The sequence below is a fragment of the Dama dama genome, chromosome 9 (genome assembly GCF_033118175.1).
Source record: "Dama dama isolate Ldn47 chromosome 9, ASM3311817v1, whole genome shotgun sequence".
In the NCBI taxonomy this organism is placed as follows: domain Eukaryota; kingdom Metazoa; phylum Chordata; class Mammalia; order Artiodactyla; family Cervidae; genus Dama; species Dama dama.
In genome coordinates, this window is record NC_083689.1 from 46,357,088 (window position 1) to 46,373,109 (window position 16,022).

Genomic DNA, 16,022 nt, shown 5'->3' on the forward strand with positions numbered 1-16,022 from the left:
CTGCCTGGGGTTGTTAATCTCAGCCCAGCCCAGCCCAGCCCAGCCCAGGCGAGCTGATCCTGGGGGAGGTAATGCCTCCTCATTGGCTGCTGCTCTCAGCCCAGGTGGCCTTGGTCTCCTCTAGTGTACCCAGGTGTGGGAGATCAGGGGACCTGGACTCGTGACCCTGCTGTTGGAGGCCCACTGCACCCAGGCTGGGCATCAGGCCAGGCTGGTTTGGGCACCGAGCGATGCCTGGCAGGGCCTGCTCACCATGCGGCCTTGTGATGAAGACAGAGTCCTGGCATCAGGCCTGCCCATGGGCTTCACCTGGCGGATACAGCCCTACTCCCCGGGAAAGGGCTGTGGGTGGGTATAGCCTGCCTGCTGCTCAAAGGGGCCATCCTGTGAGTGGGGGGCGGGCACACAGCTGTAGAATGGCTGAGCTGGCTCCCCTCCTGCCCCCACCAGCCAGGAAGATCAGCAGCCTTCCCCCAGGAGTGGTGACCTACAGGGGGAGGGGACTGGCCAGGTCTGGATGGCGGGACAAGAGCCATCTCCACCACCCTTGGCTGTTTCTAGCAGGGTCTCTTGACTCTGCTCCTTAGTCCCTCTCTAACTTCCCGGCCATGGGCTGGGCATCCCGTCTTGCCTTGCAGACTGAGCCCAACTCTTGGGCTCGCCTGTCCCTGGGCTGCCTTGCCTGCCACACCCAACACCATCTGGAGCAGACCTGGGAAGAAACCAAGGCAGAGAGGGCGGTCAGTCCAGATCAAGGGGTTCTGAGGAATGGGACTCAGCATCACCAAGAGGGGCCCAGTGGGGTCACATCTCTAGTGGGTAGGGAGCAGGGCATCTGGTTCAAGGCTCCACGGGCTTGGTATAGTCAGTTCAAAGGCAGCTGGCCTGCTGCCCAGGTGCCAGGATCACACTGGACAAAGGGCCCAGCGAGGTGGGGTCTCCCCTAGCCTGGCCCCAGGCATCCACAAGGCCAGGCGCCGACGTGGGTGAGATGAGCTGGCAGAGATGAGGGCCAGCAGCCATCCTGACCTCCCCCACACCCCACTGGGAAGGAACACAGGGCACCTGCCACCACTGCCCCCCTCCCACCCCGCTGCCCTGCAGGTCGCAGCAGCAGACAGCCTGGGAAGTAGTGAAAAGGCACATATATTTAAAAAAGATCTCTTTACATATATACACTTGAATTAATTATAAATACACATAGAAACCAGGGGGCCAGCCACCAGCTCTGCAGGGATTCCAGGCCCCTGAGAGGTGGCTGGACAATAATTTAGGGCACAGAGAGCAGGGAGGGGTTGCATATATTAAGAGGGGATCTGCCCCTTGGAGCCCCCCAGAGGCGGTGGGGCCCTGAGCACCTGGGATTTCCTGAGTTTCCAGCTCTTGGGGCCACCCAGTTTTGAGGATGTCAGGGGTACAGGCCTGAACAGGGCCTTGTAAGGTGGGTGGGGTGGGAGCCCCAACCCAGGCCTGGAGGGGGGCAGTAGAGGATAGAGGCACAGAGAAGAAGGACCACCACCCCAGGCCCTGCCTGGCACCCAAGTATCCTGAGTGGGGGCTGCACAAGGCCTCTGCCCACCAGGCAAGGCCTCGGAGGGCCCCCTGGGGCGGACAGCATTTTGGGGGTCTGCCCAGGCACCGGGCGGGAAGGCACTGCAATGGAGGCCTTGGAGGCTGGACGAGGGGCCCCTGGCCCTGCTCCTATCAGTAGTCGGCTGGGGTCCTGGCCCTGCTCGGCTAGCCACCCTCTTCCCCGTGTAGATGGGAGCCTATTACGGATAAATAAGTTTCGTTCGGGAAGGATGTCTGGACCTAGGAGTTGGGAAAGGGGGGGCTGAACTGGATGACGCTCTGCCGCTCCGGTGCTCCACCGGCCGGTGCGCCCGCCGCCCCCGCACCCAGAGGCCCGGGGGGTTCAGGGGGCGGCGCGGCGTTGAGGGAGCGCAGCATGTCCTCCAGCACCTCCTTGAAGTTGATTTCACAGCCCTGGTGCAGAAGTGCCACGGGGTCAGCTGGGGCGTCGGGGGTGTCGGGGGTGCCCAGCAGCTGGCCGCCGGGGCCGGGGCCCGGGCCCAGGGCCGGGAAGGTGAAGGGTGAGGGCGCGGGGAAGGCCTGGGCCGGCGGGCTATACGTGAGGTCCAGGACCTCCCCAGGGCCAAAGGGCAAAGCAAGCGGGCGTGGGGTGGGTGGCGGCGCGAGGAGACCCCGAGTGCGCGCTTGCTTGCGCTTCACGTCAGCGTCCATCAGCCGCAGCTCCTGCAGGACTCGGCGCACGCAGACCTCTGGGATCTTGATGCCTGCGGGGGCGGGGCAGGGGCGGGAGCATCAGGGCCTGCAGGGCGGGGCTGAGGTCGCCCACCTCCCCCCAGCCCACCCCCTCGACTCACCGACTTGCTTCTTCTTGTCCTTGGTCTTGAGACGCACGATCTGCAGGTAGCTGCTGCTGGTGACATCGGCCATGACGGCGGCGATGCGGCCCCACACGCGCAGCAAGGCCCCGCACAGCATGTAGTGGTGGCGCAGCCGCAGGCCCTGTGCGCAGTCCTTGCCCTCCTGCACCAGCCGGCAGTGCCGGTTCCTGCGAGGGACCACGGCTCTCACCAGCTGCCCCGCAAGCGAGCGCGTGCCCCCAACAGTGCCCCCAGGTCACCCCAGGCCCTCACCACGTGGTGTGGCTGCAGTGCGTCAGCGAGAAGGTGTAGCTGCTTTCCCAGGGCTCCCTGGCCTCCTCTGCCGTCACCTGAGGACACAGCGGGTTGAGCCCCTGCAGGAGCCTGTCCGCGCTCCCCAGCTGGTCGGCGGGAAACTGCGGCGCAAAGGACCCAGGGCTGCTCATCCCCCACCTAGCGGCAGGGGGCGGCCTGGGGGCTGCTGGACACTGGAGCATTAAGTGCACAGAGGCGGCCCCGGGGACCTACCCGGTGGAACCTCCGGCTCAGGCTATCCAAGGACTCTAGCTGGCTCTGCCGCCCTATGTTGGGCTTGTACACGGTGAAGAGCTTGCCGCGGTTCTGCTGGGCCAGCAGGCAGCTGGGCTTGTTGCCGCGGACCTGGATGGGGCAGTGCGCCGGGCGGGGGCGCGCCGCATATCCGAGAAGGCGTGTCAACCGAGAGGGCATGAGGATAGCCACCGCCCTCCCCTGCCAACCCATCAGCCTGGGTCCTGCCCCTGGGAGAGCGTTGGGGGCTCGCTGGAGGACCCACCTTGTAGGAGAGGTAGAAGCCATCGTGGGTGCCCGTCAGCTCCAGCGACCGGGCGTAGGCCTCTTCCCACTTCAGGCCGCGGTCCACACTGATCTGCGGGCATTACAGTGTCAAGTCACGGGAGGGGCGGTGAGCCGGGCGGGGATCGGCGGGGAGCAGGGCTGGGCGGGACAGTGGGCGGGGCAGGGCTGCTCACCTTGTAGAAGACCACCTGTCCATCCTGCGGGTGCCCGGGCGCCAGGAACACCTGCTGGCTCTCCTCGTAGATCTCATCGATGCCAGGGGCCAGGTCTGTGGAGGGTGAGCGGGTGAGCGGGATGAATGGTGGTCTGGGGCCCGGCCCAGGGGAGGGTGTCCCCACAGGGCTCACCCAGGATGCCCATGTCGTATTTGCCCTCCCTCTTGTCGGCAGCGATGAGGTGGTCAAAGGTGTCGGAGAAGTACTGGAAGAGTGCGTTCTGTTTGTGCACCTCCAACCCCAGGATGCGGTTCAGGAACTTGCTGATGGAGCAGTCTGCGGACGGCAGGGTGCCTCAAGCTGTGTCCAGGCTGCCTCCCTGTCTTCCCCCTCTCCCCTCATATCCGCCCCCCTCCCCATCCTGGAGGTGCCAGCCATCGAGGGACTCACCCTTCTCCACGTCCAGGCAGCCGGACCGGGACTCACGCCCGCCAATGCCCACTGACAGCAGCCCCTGCTTCATGTCTGCGGGGAGGGAGAGCCTCGCACGACTGGTGGCCACAGCCTCCGGGGCTCCCCCTCACCACCAGCGTCTCCTCTGCCCCTGGTGTGTATGTGTGGGGGGTCTACCAGCTCACCACGGAAGAAGGTAGCATCCCCTCCGGGGTAGCCCTGGGGCAATGGCACCTTGCTCTCCGTCTGGCTTAGGATGGTGGTGAGGACGCAGCTGAGTGCCCGGGCGCCGTACTGCGGGGAGGGCCAAGGGCCATGTCAGAGACTGGGGCACCCCAGGTCTCAGCACCCCAGGAACACTCCTCTCCTGGGCCCCACCTCCTCGGGTACCTTGTTCTCAAAGTTGTACTTGCTCAGGTCCCGGGACTCAGTGGCACGGCGGTCCCCGTGGGTCAGAGCCCCCTGCCCAGGATGGGAGGCCGTCACACGTTACCCATCTGTTGCTCCTCCCTGGCCCGCCCCCCTTGGGGAGCTACCAGCCCGACCCCTGCCTGCAGGCTCACCAGGCTCTCCAGCCGCTTGGCCACGATGGAAGCAAACCTGCGCTCCCCTGCCAGCTCCGAAATGAGGAAGATGTACTCCGGCGCAGAGACCTGGTTGGAGCGGTGGGTCCGGCCTGGAGGCAGAAGGGGTGTTTAGGGACCAGGTGGGCCTCCTTCGGCGAAGTGGCCTGGGGCGGGAGCAGGGCTCACCAAACTGCTGGATGGCTCGGTCAGCGCTCCAGGGCAGCTCCAGCGTCATGTGCACCCGGCGCCGCTGGTTCTGGACACGGCGGTCAGCTTGGAGGGAGACACCGGAGCTGGAGGCCTCTGAGATGATGGCCACAAGCTGGGACGCATGGTTGGGGATGGGTGAGAGGGGCGGCAGGGCGGGCAGCCTGCTCCATCTTGCCCCACACCCCATGTGCCCTGGGTTAACTGGAAGCATTCAGGGTGATCCACACAGGAAAGTCAGGTATGTGTGTCCCTGAGGGGCCTCTGTGGGCTTACAGTGGAGTCTGGACCATCCTGAGTCACCCCCAGAGTCTGCTGACCCTGCAGACATCAGCTCCCACGGGGTGGCTCAGCATCAGCGGGCCAGGCGCTGACAGAGAGCCTGGACGACTCACACTGAGAGTGGGACTGGCGAGGGCTAGGGGGCCCTACTCAGGCACACAAGCACAGCACACCCCCTACACACTGCTGGTGGTCCCCAGCCAGTCTATCAAGAGCCCTGCGCCTCTCAGCCCACATGCAGCCACACACGGGGTGCCCCAGGGCCCCCACCTTCTCCCCACTCATGAAGCGTTCCTTCTCCCTGAGGTTCACGTGATCAATGGAGAGACCCTGCTCCGCTCGTGACTCGAACGCCACTGTCCCGTCAGGTCTGGACACTACGCGGCCCTTCCTGCCGGTCATCTACGGCAGTGGTGGGGAGAGAGGACAGGTTGTCAGCTGGCATGGCCACCCAGGGGCTGGTCCCCATGGGCCTCAATTTCCCCATCTGTCCCGCCACCTGGCTCCTGGGGCTCCTGGGTGTGGGTGGGTGGTGGGGGCTGCCAAACTTGGCCTCTCCCTAGGCTCGGGTACCCATGGAGTGGTCAGCAGGCACTGTCACTTCATCTTCCTGAGTCTTTTTATTGCAACCCGACCATACGGGGCCAAGACAGACCTGAGGTGGCACCAGGGCCCATCCCGGGAAAGCGCACAGGCACACAGTGGAAGAGAGGAAGGGGGAGGGGGTCGGGGGTTGGGCCTGGGTAGCACTGCCTGAACGGGAGAGCAGGATACTGGACCCAGCAGCCACCCCCTACCCACCCACCCCCACCAAGCTGGCCACCAGGGGGCACCAGAGCTCACCTCGGCCACGCACTCTGGGCCCCCCAACTGATCGATGAGCTCGTCCAGGGTGTTGACTGGCAGCTCCCGGCCCAGCGCCTGCACCTTGGCCAGCAGGTCCTGTTTCAGCCGCTCAACCCGCTCCAGGACACCGGGGCCATGCAGGTCCCGCTGTGGGGGGCACAAGGGGCCTGTGGGGCCGGAGGGTCAGGGGGAACTGGGCCAGGCCACCTGTCCACAGCCCTGCTCCCAGCCATGGGCCCTCAAGGATGAGGGAGTCCATGGGTAGTGGGGGTCCAGAATCTTTCCCCGAACCCCTGGCTGCCCCTGCTCATGTACCCCTGACTTCCTGCTTAGAGCCTGAGAAGTGAGGATGGGGAGGGCGGTATTGGGCCTCACCGCGGTCATCGGCTGGGAGCCCGATGGCGTCCACGATGACCACATCGTCGTCCAGCAGGGACTCGGGGGAGGAGTGGAAGTCACTGTCCAGGCCGCCGTCCGACTCCGTGCTGCTGTCATCACTGATGCGGATCACACCCGCCGCCTCACATGCCAGCCTGGGCACCTTGGCCCCACGGCCCCGTGGCCGCCCTGCAGAGAAGCAGTCAAGGGTCACTGCAGCCTGGTCCCGGGGAAACTCCCAGTGGTCCAGGGACAGGCTGCATGCCTGGATGGTTAGGGCTTACAGCCCAAGTCCCTTCCCCCTGTGCAGCTGTGTGTGGCATGTCTGGGCCCTGATGCTGGTGGGGGTGTGTTACCGACCCTGCCAGACTTCCTGACATAGCAGGGTGTCCTTGGGTGGTGCCTGGGGAGGCCACGTGCCCCACCTCACAAGGCGGCACTGGGTGGGTCGGCCACAGGACATGCCCAAGCCCTGGGGGATGGCAGTCCAGGGGCCCAAGTAACCTGGATACTGTCCCAGACACCCTGCAGGGTGCTCCCAGGAAGCCTGAGGGGCAGGACTGGGCCCCAAGGCTAGCTGTGTGCCCTCAGGTGAGTTGCTTGGTCTCTCTGAGCCTCACGTCCCCCTGATGAGAGGATGCTCAGCCTTTGCCTGCAAGAACAGGGTGCAGTGTGTGCCTGCAGGTAGGTCCTCAGGCCACTCCCCTATCCTGGGGTGCTTTGTAAGAGCTCCATCCTGGTCCCCTGGACCAGTGTGGTTTCAACCTCAGGCTCACTTTCACCTGGGGAATACGAGGTCCTGCCTTCTGGGGATGAGGCTGGAGGCCTTGGGGATGCACTAGCCACACCGCCATCCTGCAGCACTGGGGTTTTTTGCTGACTGAGCAGCTGCGCTGGAGGGCTGGGGTGGGGATGGGCTCAGGCCATGTGGCTGTGTGGCAGCACACCAACCCAGGTCGAAGGTCAGAGAGGAGGGAGGCTGGAGGGCTGGCAGGAGCAGTGAAGGGCCATGGGGGCAAGGTCCAGGCGGGTGGCGGGCACTTACGCTTTCTCTTACTGCCTGCTCCTCTCTCTCGCCTTCTCTTGGTTGAAGGAAAGTGCTTCTGAATTAGCGACAAAAAGACGCCTCTGAAAGTGAGATGCAGAGTTTGTTTTCACTGGGAGACACCGAGGGTTGGGTCCCATGTGTAAGGGCTGCTCTGTGGGGAGTGGATGCCTAGCACTAAGGGGCCCTAAGGGTGGGTCTGGGCACAGGGGCTCAGAGAAAATGGGTAGAGGGGGAAGGAGCTGCAGGGCCGGGGGCGGGGGACCCACTGGGGTCCTACCCACACTTGGTGGGCAATGGATGGAATGTAGGTGGGGGGCTGGGTGGGGCTCTGCCTGCAAGCTCTCATGGCTCTGAAGAAGGGGGGCATCCCAGGGTGGGGGGCCCAGCGGAAGGGAGGACATGCTGGACCATGTAGGAAAAGACGGGATGAGGCAGGGCGGGTAAGGGACCTCATGCTGGGATCCTCCCCCAGGGTGAGACGGGAGGCCAGGGGCTTCAGGGACCAGACAGTCCCTAAAATCTGTGTAGTCCTTGAAATAGCCCGGTACCCACGTAGGGGGCAAGCCTGGGGAAGACTCTTTCAAAAGTCTTGGGACCCTGGGCCACCGCCCACAGAGTCCTGGGTCCCCATGGTTACCCTTTCCGGCTTAACAACCTGGGCTGGACCTAAGGTCTCTGAGGGTCGGGGTTGGCTCTTTCGGCTGGGGTCACAGGCAGGGCTAGGCCCCAGGTCGGCCCCAGGGTTGGCCACACAGGGAAAGGGCCCTACAGTGTCACTCACTCGGCGGCAGATACGAAGCCATCAAGCTGTCCCTCCTTCTCGCCCAGCACCTCCCGGGTCCGCGCCTCACCTGTGGACTGCAGCCCGATGACCACACACTGCGGAGGTGGGTGTGTGTGAGCAGGCTTGGCACCCCTGCCCCCATAGCCACCCCTGCAGCTGGAAACCTGGGGCTGGCCTGTTACTCCGCCCTCTCTCCCCTGTGCTTCTCAGGCTGCCAGACCCCAACAAGCCCACATCCCCTGGGACGTTAACCTGGCACCAATGGCTGGCCTCAGCTCCCAGACAACCCTGTTCTCCACACAAGTCTGTGCCCGCTTCTTTCTGGGGTCTCAGCCCAGCCCAGCTCACCTTGTCCTGGGCCAGCTCCTCCTGGGCCAACTCTACCAGCCGGTGCACCTTGGCGGCCACACACAGGTACTTGAAGAAGCGCTGATGGGCTGACCAGAACTGGCCCCACAAGGACTTGCGCGACTCCAGGCCGATCCAGTCGGCTGCCTGCTGGAACACGCCCAGGGCCTCGGCCCACTGCAACGACATGCCCAGCTCAGCTTGCTACTGCCGGCCCCCGCCCCACAGAAATGTAGGGCCAGAGGATGGGGGCTGCAAGTGGGGCTATACAAAGGCCCTGGCGATAACTGGATGGTCAGAAATGCTAAAAATCCAAAATGTATAACGTTGGGAAAGCCATGGTGAAAATGGCGCTCATGCAGTCAGAGGGTAAATGGACAACACCTCCAGAGTGGTGGGGATATCTGCCGTGCCTGCCTCCTGCCACTGGCCTCCAGGGGACAGCGGGCCATGTCTGGGGCATCTGTAGTTGTCACCAGGGAGGGGTTCTTGGTGTTGACCTGGTGGGGCCAGAGAGGCTGTTCCACACCCTGCAACACCTAGAATGGCCCCATGGAGAGAGACTGAAATGGCCACCAGCTCTGGATCACACCTTGGGGACAAGGGGAGGGGAGTCTGACAGCATCCCCAGCTTGAACAGGATTGAGATGCTGGGCTCCCACCAAGGACGAGGTGGGCGGGTTAGCCAATTCCTCCTGTCTACAGTCTGACTAATCTGAGTGGCGCCCTCAAGGGCAGATGCTGAAGGTGATGGGGCAGAACTCCAAGGGGACACCAAGGCTGTCCATTAGGTCAGAGGCTCACCAGCAGGGCTGCCCGGTTATAGATGCGCTCGAAGGCCGGGGTCAGCGGGATCTCCTCAATGCGGAAGGTGACACCAGAGAAGCTGAGTTGGCGAGCGATGTACATGCCACTGACTTTCATGTCCATGGCCACAATCTCCATGGCGCCCACACCCCTGTGGGCAAGCACAGGCTGCCTGGGTGCCAGCTAGGGACCACATGCTGGGTCCCAAGAGATGGAGCCAGCGAGGTAGGGGCTGTCACTGTGAAGAGTGAGGAAGGGCTAGGTGCACGGGGTGCGGTGTGTGGGGCAGAGAGCATTTGCAAAGGCCCTATGGTCATCAAGGGCCTGGTGCGCCTTGGAAAGAGAAAGTGGTCTGCCTTGGCGGGGGGCAGGGAAGGGCCCTTCCCCTGAGATGACTGGAAGTACTAGGCAGAGAAAGCATGCAATTTTCATTCTAAGACCCCCTGGTTGCCACAGCAAAGTGGGTGGGAGGGGTGCACCTCCACATATGACAAGCAGAGCCCTCTGTGGCCCCACCTCCATCACGTGGGCATGAAGAGCGCACCTCTTCTCGATGGCGTGCAGAAATTCCTCGAAGGTCCGGAAGGGCGTGCCCTCACCCCAGATGCCCAGGCGGCTCATGTAGATCATGTTCCGGGGCTCAGAGGCACCTAGGGGAGGGGGGCCGCTGTCAGCTCCTCTGACCTGGCTAGGTTGGCGGCCTTGGATGGGGCCCCAGAAATGGCATGAGGGCCAGCAATAGGGACCCGAGGCTCTTGGAAAAGTGCCCACGGCTAGTGGGCAGAGGGGAAGCCCTGACAGGGGCTGGTACCTCTGCAGACAGGCTGCAAGGTGGATGGCAGGAGTGGGCTGTAGATCAGATGCCCCTACAGCTGCGCTGGGGCAGGCATCACCCATCGATGAGCGGGCCCTCACCTGTGGCGCTGGCATAGACCACCCTGGCCAGGGGCAGTTTGTTCTGCAGGTCCAGCACGGCCTTGCCCATCTTGGTGGAGCTTGCGTTCTTGGCTTTGTGGCACTCATCAAACACAATCTGGGGTAGGCGTGGGTTAAGGACTGTTCTGGAAGGCAGGCCGCCCCACAGACCCACCACACTGCCTCCCTTCCTGGCTGGGGTAACTCCAGAAGGTGCCTGGGGTCTCTGGCCACAGGGCAGGGTCCTTGGGGTGTGAGGCTACCAGGGCCACTGGAAAATAGCCCTAGACCCCAGTGATGTTCACAGAAGTTGGAAAACATAGAAAGTTCTTCATGTTTTCAGGGGAGCAAGTTACAGACAAGTAAGTCTGTCACAAACCTATCTGAAAGACAAGGTGTGAGTGCCATGTGTGTGTGCACGTGTCCACACAAATGTACATAGGGTCAATGGAGAACTTGTGGGAACATGGGTGAGAAAGTTAGCCTGATGCCAACAGCCTGCCCCCGGGTGTGAGGTTAACCTTGGTATTTTTCATGCTGTTACTGAGCTGATGCATCAGTAGACCTGCTGCTGTATCTTGCTTGAGGGCCTCTGTACGGACTTTGTCCTGTGAGCAGAGGACCTCAGGTCTCCTCTCATCAAGAGGGAGGGGGAGCCTCGGGAGAATGCAGCTGCCCCACTTCTGGGAACAAGGGCAGATCCTGGGAGGATAGAGCTTGAGGGTCCTCTGTGGGCCCCTGCAGAAATCCCCAGGAGTTGTGGCCCTTGAATGCCCAGCTCTGGGGAGGCCAAGGTGGGTCCTCTGGAAGATTGTTACTGGTAAGAGGAGTGTGTGAAACAAGAGGTGGACAGGACACAAACATCAGACTCTAGCTTATACTCTCCTACACTTCATTTTCCTACAGTTTGGTGTGACCAAAAAGGAAGTGATCTCAGGCTTAAGAGCGAAGGAGGGAGAGGCCTGGGACCCACACCAGCTGGCCAAGCTGGGGCGGGGGGGGGCCTCTGGCCTGGCTCCCCTTTGGATCGCCTGGCCTGGCCGGCCCACTCAGCCCCACTACTAGGCGGCTGGATGAGGACGGGGGAGGAACTGCTTTCCATCTCCAAACCTTGAGTCTCACCGCCTGGAGTGTCTCAGCCAACACCACCCTGATCCTGTGGGCATAGGTCCGGCCCATTGGAGCCAGGAGGCCTAGGCAGACAGCCAGGGACGGGTAGCAACGGTCACTGAGGGCGAGCCTCTGACACCAGGCCCTCCCTGCCGGGAATTCCTCCCGCGCTTCCTCCCCTCCAGAGCCTGCCAGGATAGGACTTGTCAGGGTCTCCCGGCCCCCTGTCCTAGACCCCGCCCCTCTAGCCCCGCCTCTGCACTCGGCTCCGCCTCCATCCCAGCGAGGATACCACGCCGTCGAAGGCCTCCCCGCACCACTCCAGGATCTGCCGGATGCGCGTGCGGTGCTGCCCACCGGCCTGGCTCTCACCGATCAGGGAGGAATAGGTGGCGAAGAGGACGCCCTCTGAGGTAGTGTTGTCGCCGTACTTGATCTGGGGGAGAGGGCGGACATCTGTGCGTGAGGTGGCTTGGCCAGAGCTGGGCTCCGAGACCCCGACCCGCACCAGGTTTGAGGCTGCGGCCCACCCACCTTGCTCAGTGCGTGCACCGCGATGCCGGGGGCGGCGATGTCCCGGAGGTCGCGCTCCGCGTCGTACTTGAGATCATTGGAGACGCTGAACCTGGGGTTGCGGGCCAATAGGCTTCAGGAGGCCCCTCCCCGGCTGCAGGCCCGCCCCGCACCCAGGGGAGGCAGCTCACCACAAGGCCTTCTTCCTGCCCCGCAGATAGTTCTCCAGGATGACGCCGGCCACCGTGCGGCCCTTACCCACACCTGCGCCATCTCCGATGAGAAAGCCTGCGCGCTGCCCGCTGGGAAGCAGGACCTCATGTTGCTGCCGGGGTGGGGGAAGGGGGTTCAGCGTGCGACAGGGCCAGGGTGGGCACTGAGACTATCCCCACGCAGGACGCAGACCCTGTGGGAGACCCCGGGATCACCTGACAGGCGTAGGTGATGGCCTCCAGCTGCAGGGCGGACAGGGCCCCACTGTCCGAGGAGGGTAGGGCGAGGGTGTAGGTGATGTCCGGCGGCGGGACACTGGACAGTGTGCTGGTCTCCACCACACGGTCCGGGTGCTGCCTCCCAATCTTGGCTGTAGGGATGGGCCGAGAGGGCAGGTCAGGGGCGTGCCCATCAGCGTAGTGCCAGCAGGTGGCAGATTCCTACAAGCCTCCCAGGTGCGGAAGAAGGCGGCCTGCCTCTCCATTGTAACCTCGGCCTGCAGCTGGTTTTGTGCCAGGTGAGGATCACAACCGTGATTACAGAAGAGTCCCTCAGGAGCCCACCCACAGCACACACACCTGCTCTGGCAGTTTAAGGTTCCCAGGTACCTTCAGAGACCCCCAAAATTGGCGCCCCAGGCCAGAGGACCCAGGCCTCGGGCGCTGTGCAGCTGAGGGTCTCCATAGCAGGACACTCACACTTGGATGGCACGTAGTCAGCGTACGTCTCCGCGTGGCCCAGCTCCTCTGCCTCGTCCTCCTCGGCCTCGTCGTCCTCCTCAGGCTGACTCTGAGCCTGAGGAGAGGTGCTGTCACACTGGGGACTGTCCTGTCCCCTGCAATCTGCCAGCCTCCCTGTCAGGGGCAGGAGCCTGGACCACTAGCCAGTGCAGTGACTCAGGTGATGAGAAGGTGTTACCCTCCCCCACTGCCCCCCCCCCCCCCCCCCCCGCAGCATGGTGCCTCCCTGGGACCTTAGTTTCCCTGTCTGTAAAATAGACCATGCTCCGAAGCTGGCCCAGACTCTGCACACAGCAAGTGCCTGAGTGGCCCTCCCTAGTGCCCAGGAGGGGTGGGCAGGGGTAGGGAAGGTACCTGGCTCACCTGGTAGCTGATGAGAAGTGGGGTGCTGGGGAGGGAGGACACAGGGTCCTCAAGGCCTGTAAATGGCCCACTGGGCGGGAACAGCTGGAGGGGAGAGGCAGCGAGAGGGGGCATGAGCCTGCAGGCCAGAGGTGGGGCTGAAGTACCTGGATAGGCCCCCAGCCTCCAGGAGGGCTTGCCCGATTGTCCTCAAGCCCCTCAGCTGGCTACAAGCCTCCCTCCTGCTGCCTGCCCACTTAGATCTGCTGCATAAATAAGTACCTGGGGCACACAAAGCACTAGATAAGGAAGAACTAGGAACGCAACATGAAGCATGATAAGTAGACAACACTGCTGTACGTTGTATATGGAAGTTAACAGTAAATGCAAGGAGTTCTGGGCACAAGAAAATAAAATGGTTTTCTACTTCTTTTTTTTCTCCTTTTTTGGCTATGCTGTGTGGCTTGTGGGCTCTTAGTTCCCCAACCGGGTATTGAACCCAGGCCCTCAGCAGTGACAACGCCGAGTTCTAACCACTGGACCACCAGGGAAGTCCCCCTATCTCTTTATTGTTGTATCGATATGAGACAGTGGATGTTCACTGACTTATGGTGGTCCTTTTTCATGACACATGCAAGTCAATCGTTGTGCTGTGTGCATCTCCTTAAACTTAGTGCCATGTGTCAATTACATCTCAATAAAACTGGAAGGAAAGTAAAAAAATTTTGTTTTTTTAATCAAAAGTGTAGTTTCCTTTTCTTTTTTTTTGGTGTGTGTGTGTGTGTTTGTGTGTGTGTCCAGCCTGTGTTGTGCCGCATGTGTGTGTGTGTGTGTGTGTGTGTCCGGCCTGTGTTGTGCCGCATGTGTGTGTGTGTGTCCGGCCTGTGTTGTGCCACATGTGTGTGTCTGTGTGTGTGTGCGGCCTGTGTTGTGCCGCATGCAGGATCTTAGTTCCCTATCTAGGGATCAAACCTGTGCCTCCCTATGGTAGAAGCACAGTCTTAACCCATGGACCACCAGGGAAGTTAAAAAAGAAAACAAAACACAAAGTTTTCTTGAAAATAAAATGGAAATGACGTACAAGGAGATCAGAAACCTACTCTCAATTCCATCTCCCCTTTTTTTTTTTTTTTGAATTAACAAAAACAAACAAACAGCCTTGAGCTCAGGTTCCTGGAAGGCTGAGTCAGGTTCCCGCAGCCCTGCTGGCCGCAGCAGGAGTACGTGTAGGGTTTCAGCTGCCCGCTTGGGCCTGGTAGAGGCTAGAAGCCGGCGGGAGAGCCCTGGTGAGGGGAGGGCAGGGTTACTGCCCCACTGGGCCCCTGCAGCCAGAAGTAGGGTTGGGCCTGGGCTGCCTACTGCACCTGCTCTGGGCCTGTCACATCCCCCTGACCCTTCCTGAGGGTCCAGGAGTTTCACGGGCACTGAACCCGTCAGGGCAGCTGGGCAGATATCCACCAACATCCGCTAGTGTGTACTGTGCTCGCCAGAGTCCCCCTTCGCCCTGGGAGCCCCTGCATCTTCAGGCCCACATGGGAGACACGAGCAACCTTGAGTAGCAGCGTTGTCTGGGTCTTAGCAGCCTTGGCATGGCTGCCAGCTTGGAGGCTGGGTGTACTGACCTTGTCGTGGGCGGAGGGGCCGGTGCTCACGTCCCAGATGGTAGGCACCTGACTGAGGCTGTCAGCATGCGGGAAGTCGGGCGTGTCGGCTATGTCCGAGAGGGAGTCCACGGACGAGGAGAAGATGGAAGCGTTGGAGAGGTCATCGAGGTATGAGGAATCCTGGAAGACAGGCTAGGTATGGGCGGCTGTGAGGCCACACAGGCAGAACCACAGGCCCAGCCATGCCGTGGATGATGCTTGGCCACACAAAGGGATAAAGCCCTGACACTCGCTACCACGTGGATGGGCCCTCAGAACATGATGCTCAGTGAGAGAAGCAGACAGAGAAGGACACACAGCATGTGATTCCACTGATGGGAAATGTCCAGAACAGGCTGATCCACAAAGTAAGTGGGTTCCTGGTGGTCAGGGGCTGGGGAGGAGAGGGGAGTGACTGCTCTTGGGGATGGGGTGTCTTGGGGGGGTGATGGAATGTTCTGGAACTAAACAGAGATGACACTTGCATGACTCTATGAATGCACTGGAAACACTGAATTATACATTTCAAATGGGTCAACTGTATGGTACATGAATTATAGCAATAGAGCTGTTTTTTCTGTTTTAAAAAGAAAGGGGAAAAGTAAGGGGAGGTGAAAGAAAGCAGACCCCACAAGTACACACTGGAGTCTACTTAGGGCACACCTATCCTTTGTGAAGGGGTGATGCCAAGATGCAGGGGCCCCCCAGTGCCTGGAGCTGGGGAAGGTGAAGGCCCCAGCCACCTCCCTTAGCCCTTCTGGCCTGAACGTGGGGCACGCTCAGCTGATCACTCCAGGGAAGGAGCCCTCCAGCCTGCCTGACATGGGGCAGGAGTTATGGACAGCCTGTGGTCCCAGAGGGCATGTCAGTGGGAGCATTTCTCGAGCAGGGAGGGGCAGAGGAGGTAGGGCCAAGGTGGAGGAGGAGGGAACAAGCCCTTTGGGAGCACCCAGCCCAGCGCACCTTCCACAGGTCACTGTCCACCAGGGCGGGAGGAGGGCCACAGCCAGGTGGGCTGAGGCAGGTTGCCAGGAAGGCTGCATGTGTCCCATTAACCTGTGGTGGGGGGTGGGGGAGGCAAGGAAGGTGGGCAGGACAGACCAGCTGGGTCTCCAGCCTAGGGACTCAAGATCAGTGGACTCTAGGGAGGAAGGGACGCTGGAGAGTGGGGCCCACCCAAGGTGCCCGGCTGGGGCCTGGAGGCCACAGTTGAGCTAGCTCCTGGCTAGGTTGGGGGGGTAGAGGGGGATGTCCCCTCAGCCCCAGGTCACTAAGACTAGGCACCCTGGCTCACCCCTCTGCAGAGTGTTTCTGGGGCTCCCCTCCCACTGATCTACATGGGAACCACCTGCCCCCGCCCTGGGGTGAGGGGACCTCCAGGTGACACTGACCAGCTTCCCCAGACCCCCATGCTCCCATGCTAGCAGGCAGGGGAACCCAAACAG

General features: G+C 61.9%; 1 protein-coding gene across 14 annotated transcripts in view; it reads right to left on the reverse strand.

Annotated features, from left to right (window-relative positions):
- Positions 1-1,130: 1,130 nt before the first annotated feature.
- Positions 1,131-16,022, reverse strand: part of SBNO2 (strawberry notch homolog 2) — a 42,409-nt gene continuing 27,517 nt past the window's right edge. For 6 of the 14 annotated variants that reach the window (XM_061151201.1, XM_061151199.1, XM_061151198.1 and 3 more), the window contains 29 exons: positions 15,541-15,633; positions 14,557-14,730; positions 12,956-13,039; positions 12,551-12,647; positions 12,068-12,222; positions 11,831-11,964; positions 11,661-11,751; positions 11,419-11,562; positions 10,017-10,134; positions 9,646-9,751; positions 9,099-9,252; positions 8,295-8,471; positions 7,944-8,041; positions 7,160-7,242; positions 6,112-6,303; positions 5,734-5,903; positions 5,161-5,292; positions 4,588-4,723; positions 4,399-4,511; positions 4,226-4,297; positions 4,021-4,129; positions 3,833-3,907; positions 3,575-3,718; positions 3,401-3,495; positions 3,205-3,297; positions 2,919-3,050; positions 2,664-2,740; positions 2,388-2,578; positions 1,131-2,297 (listed from right to left, as the gene is read on the reverse strand). In XM_061151201.1, the coding sequence (XP_061007184.1) occupies positions 1,813-2,297; positions 2,388-2,578; positions 2,664-2,740; positions 2,919-3,050; positions 3,205-3,297; positions 3,401-3,495; positions 3,575-3,718; positions 3,833-3,907; positions 4,021-4,129; positions 4,226-4,297; positions 4,399-4,511; positions 4,588-4,723; positions 5,161-5,292; positions 5,734-5,903; positions 6,112-6,303; positions 7,160-7,242; positions 7,944-8,041; positions 8,295-8,471; positions 9,099-9,252; positions 9,646-9,751; positions 10,017-10,134; positions 11,419-11,562; positions 11,661-11,751; positions 11,831-11,964; positions 12,068-12,222; positions 12,551-12,647; positions 12,956-13,039; positions 14,557-14,730; positions 15,541-15,633 (3,924 nt within the window). In that variant the 3' untranslated portion in view covers positions 1,131-1,812. The remainder of the gene's footprint in view (positions 2,298-2,387; positions 2,579-2,663; positions 2,741-2,918; positions 3,051-3,204; positions 3,298-3,400; positions 3,496-3,574; positions 3,719-3,832; positions 3,908-4,020; positions 4,130-4,225; positions 4,298-4,398; positions 4,512-4,587; positions 4,724-5,160; positions 5,293-5,733; positions 5,904-6,111; positions 6,304-7,159; positions 7,243-7,943; positions 8,042-8,294; positions 8,472-9,098; positions 9,253-9,645; positions 9,752-10,016; positions 10,135-11,418; positions 11,563-11,660; positions 11,752-11,830; positions 11,965-12,067; positions 12,223-12,550; positions 12,648-12,955; positions 13,040-14,556; positions 14,731-15,540; positions 15,634-16,022) is intronic. The other 8 variants (XM_061151206.1, XM_061151203.1, XM_061151210.1 and 5 more) reach the window with 3 other exon arrangements.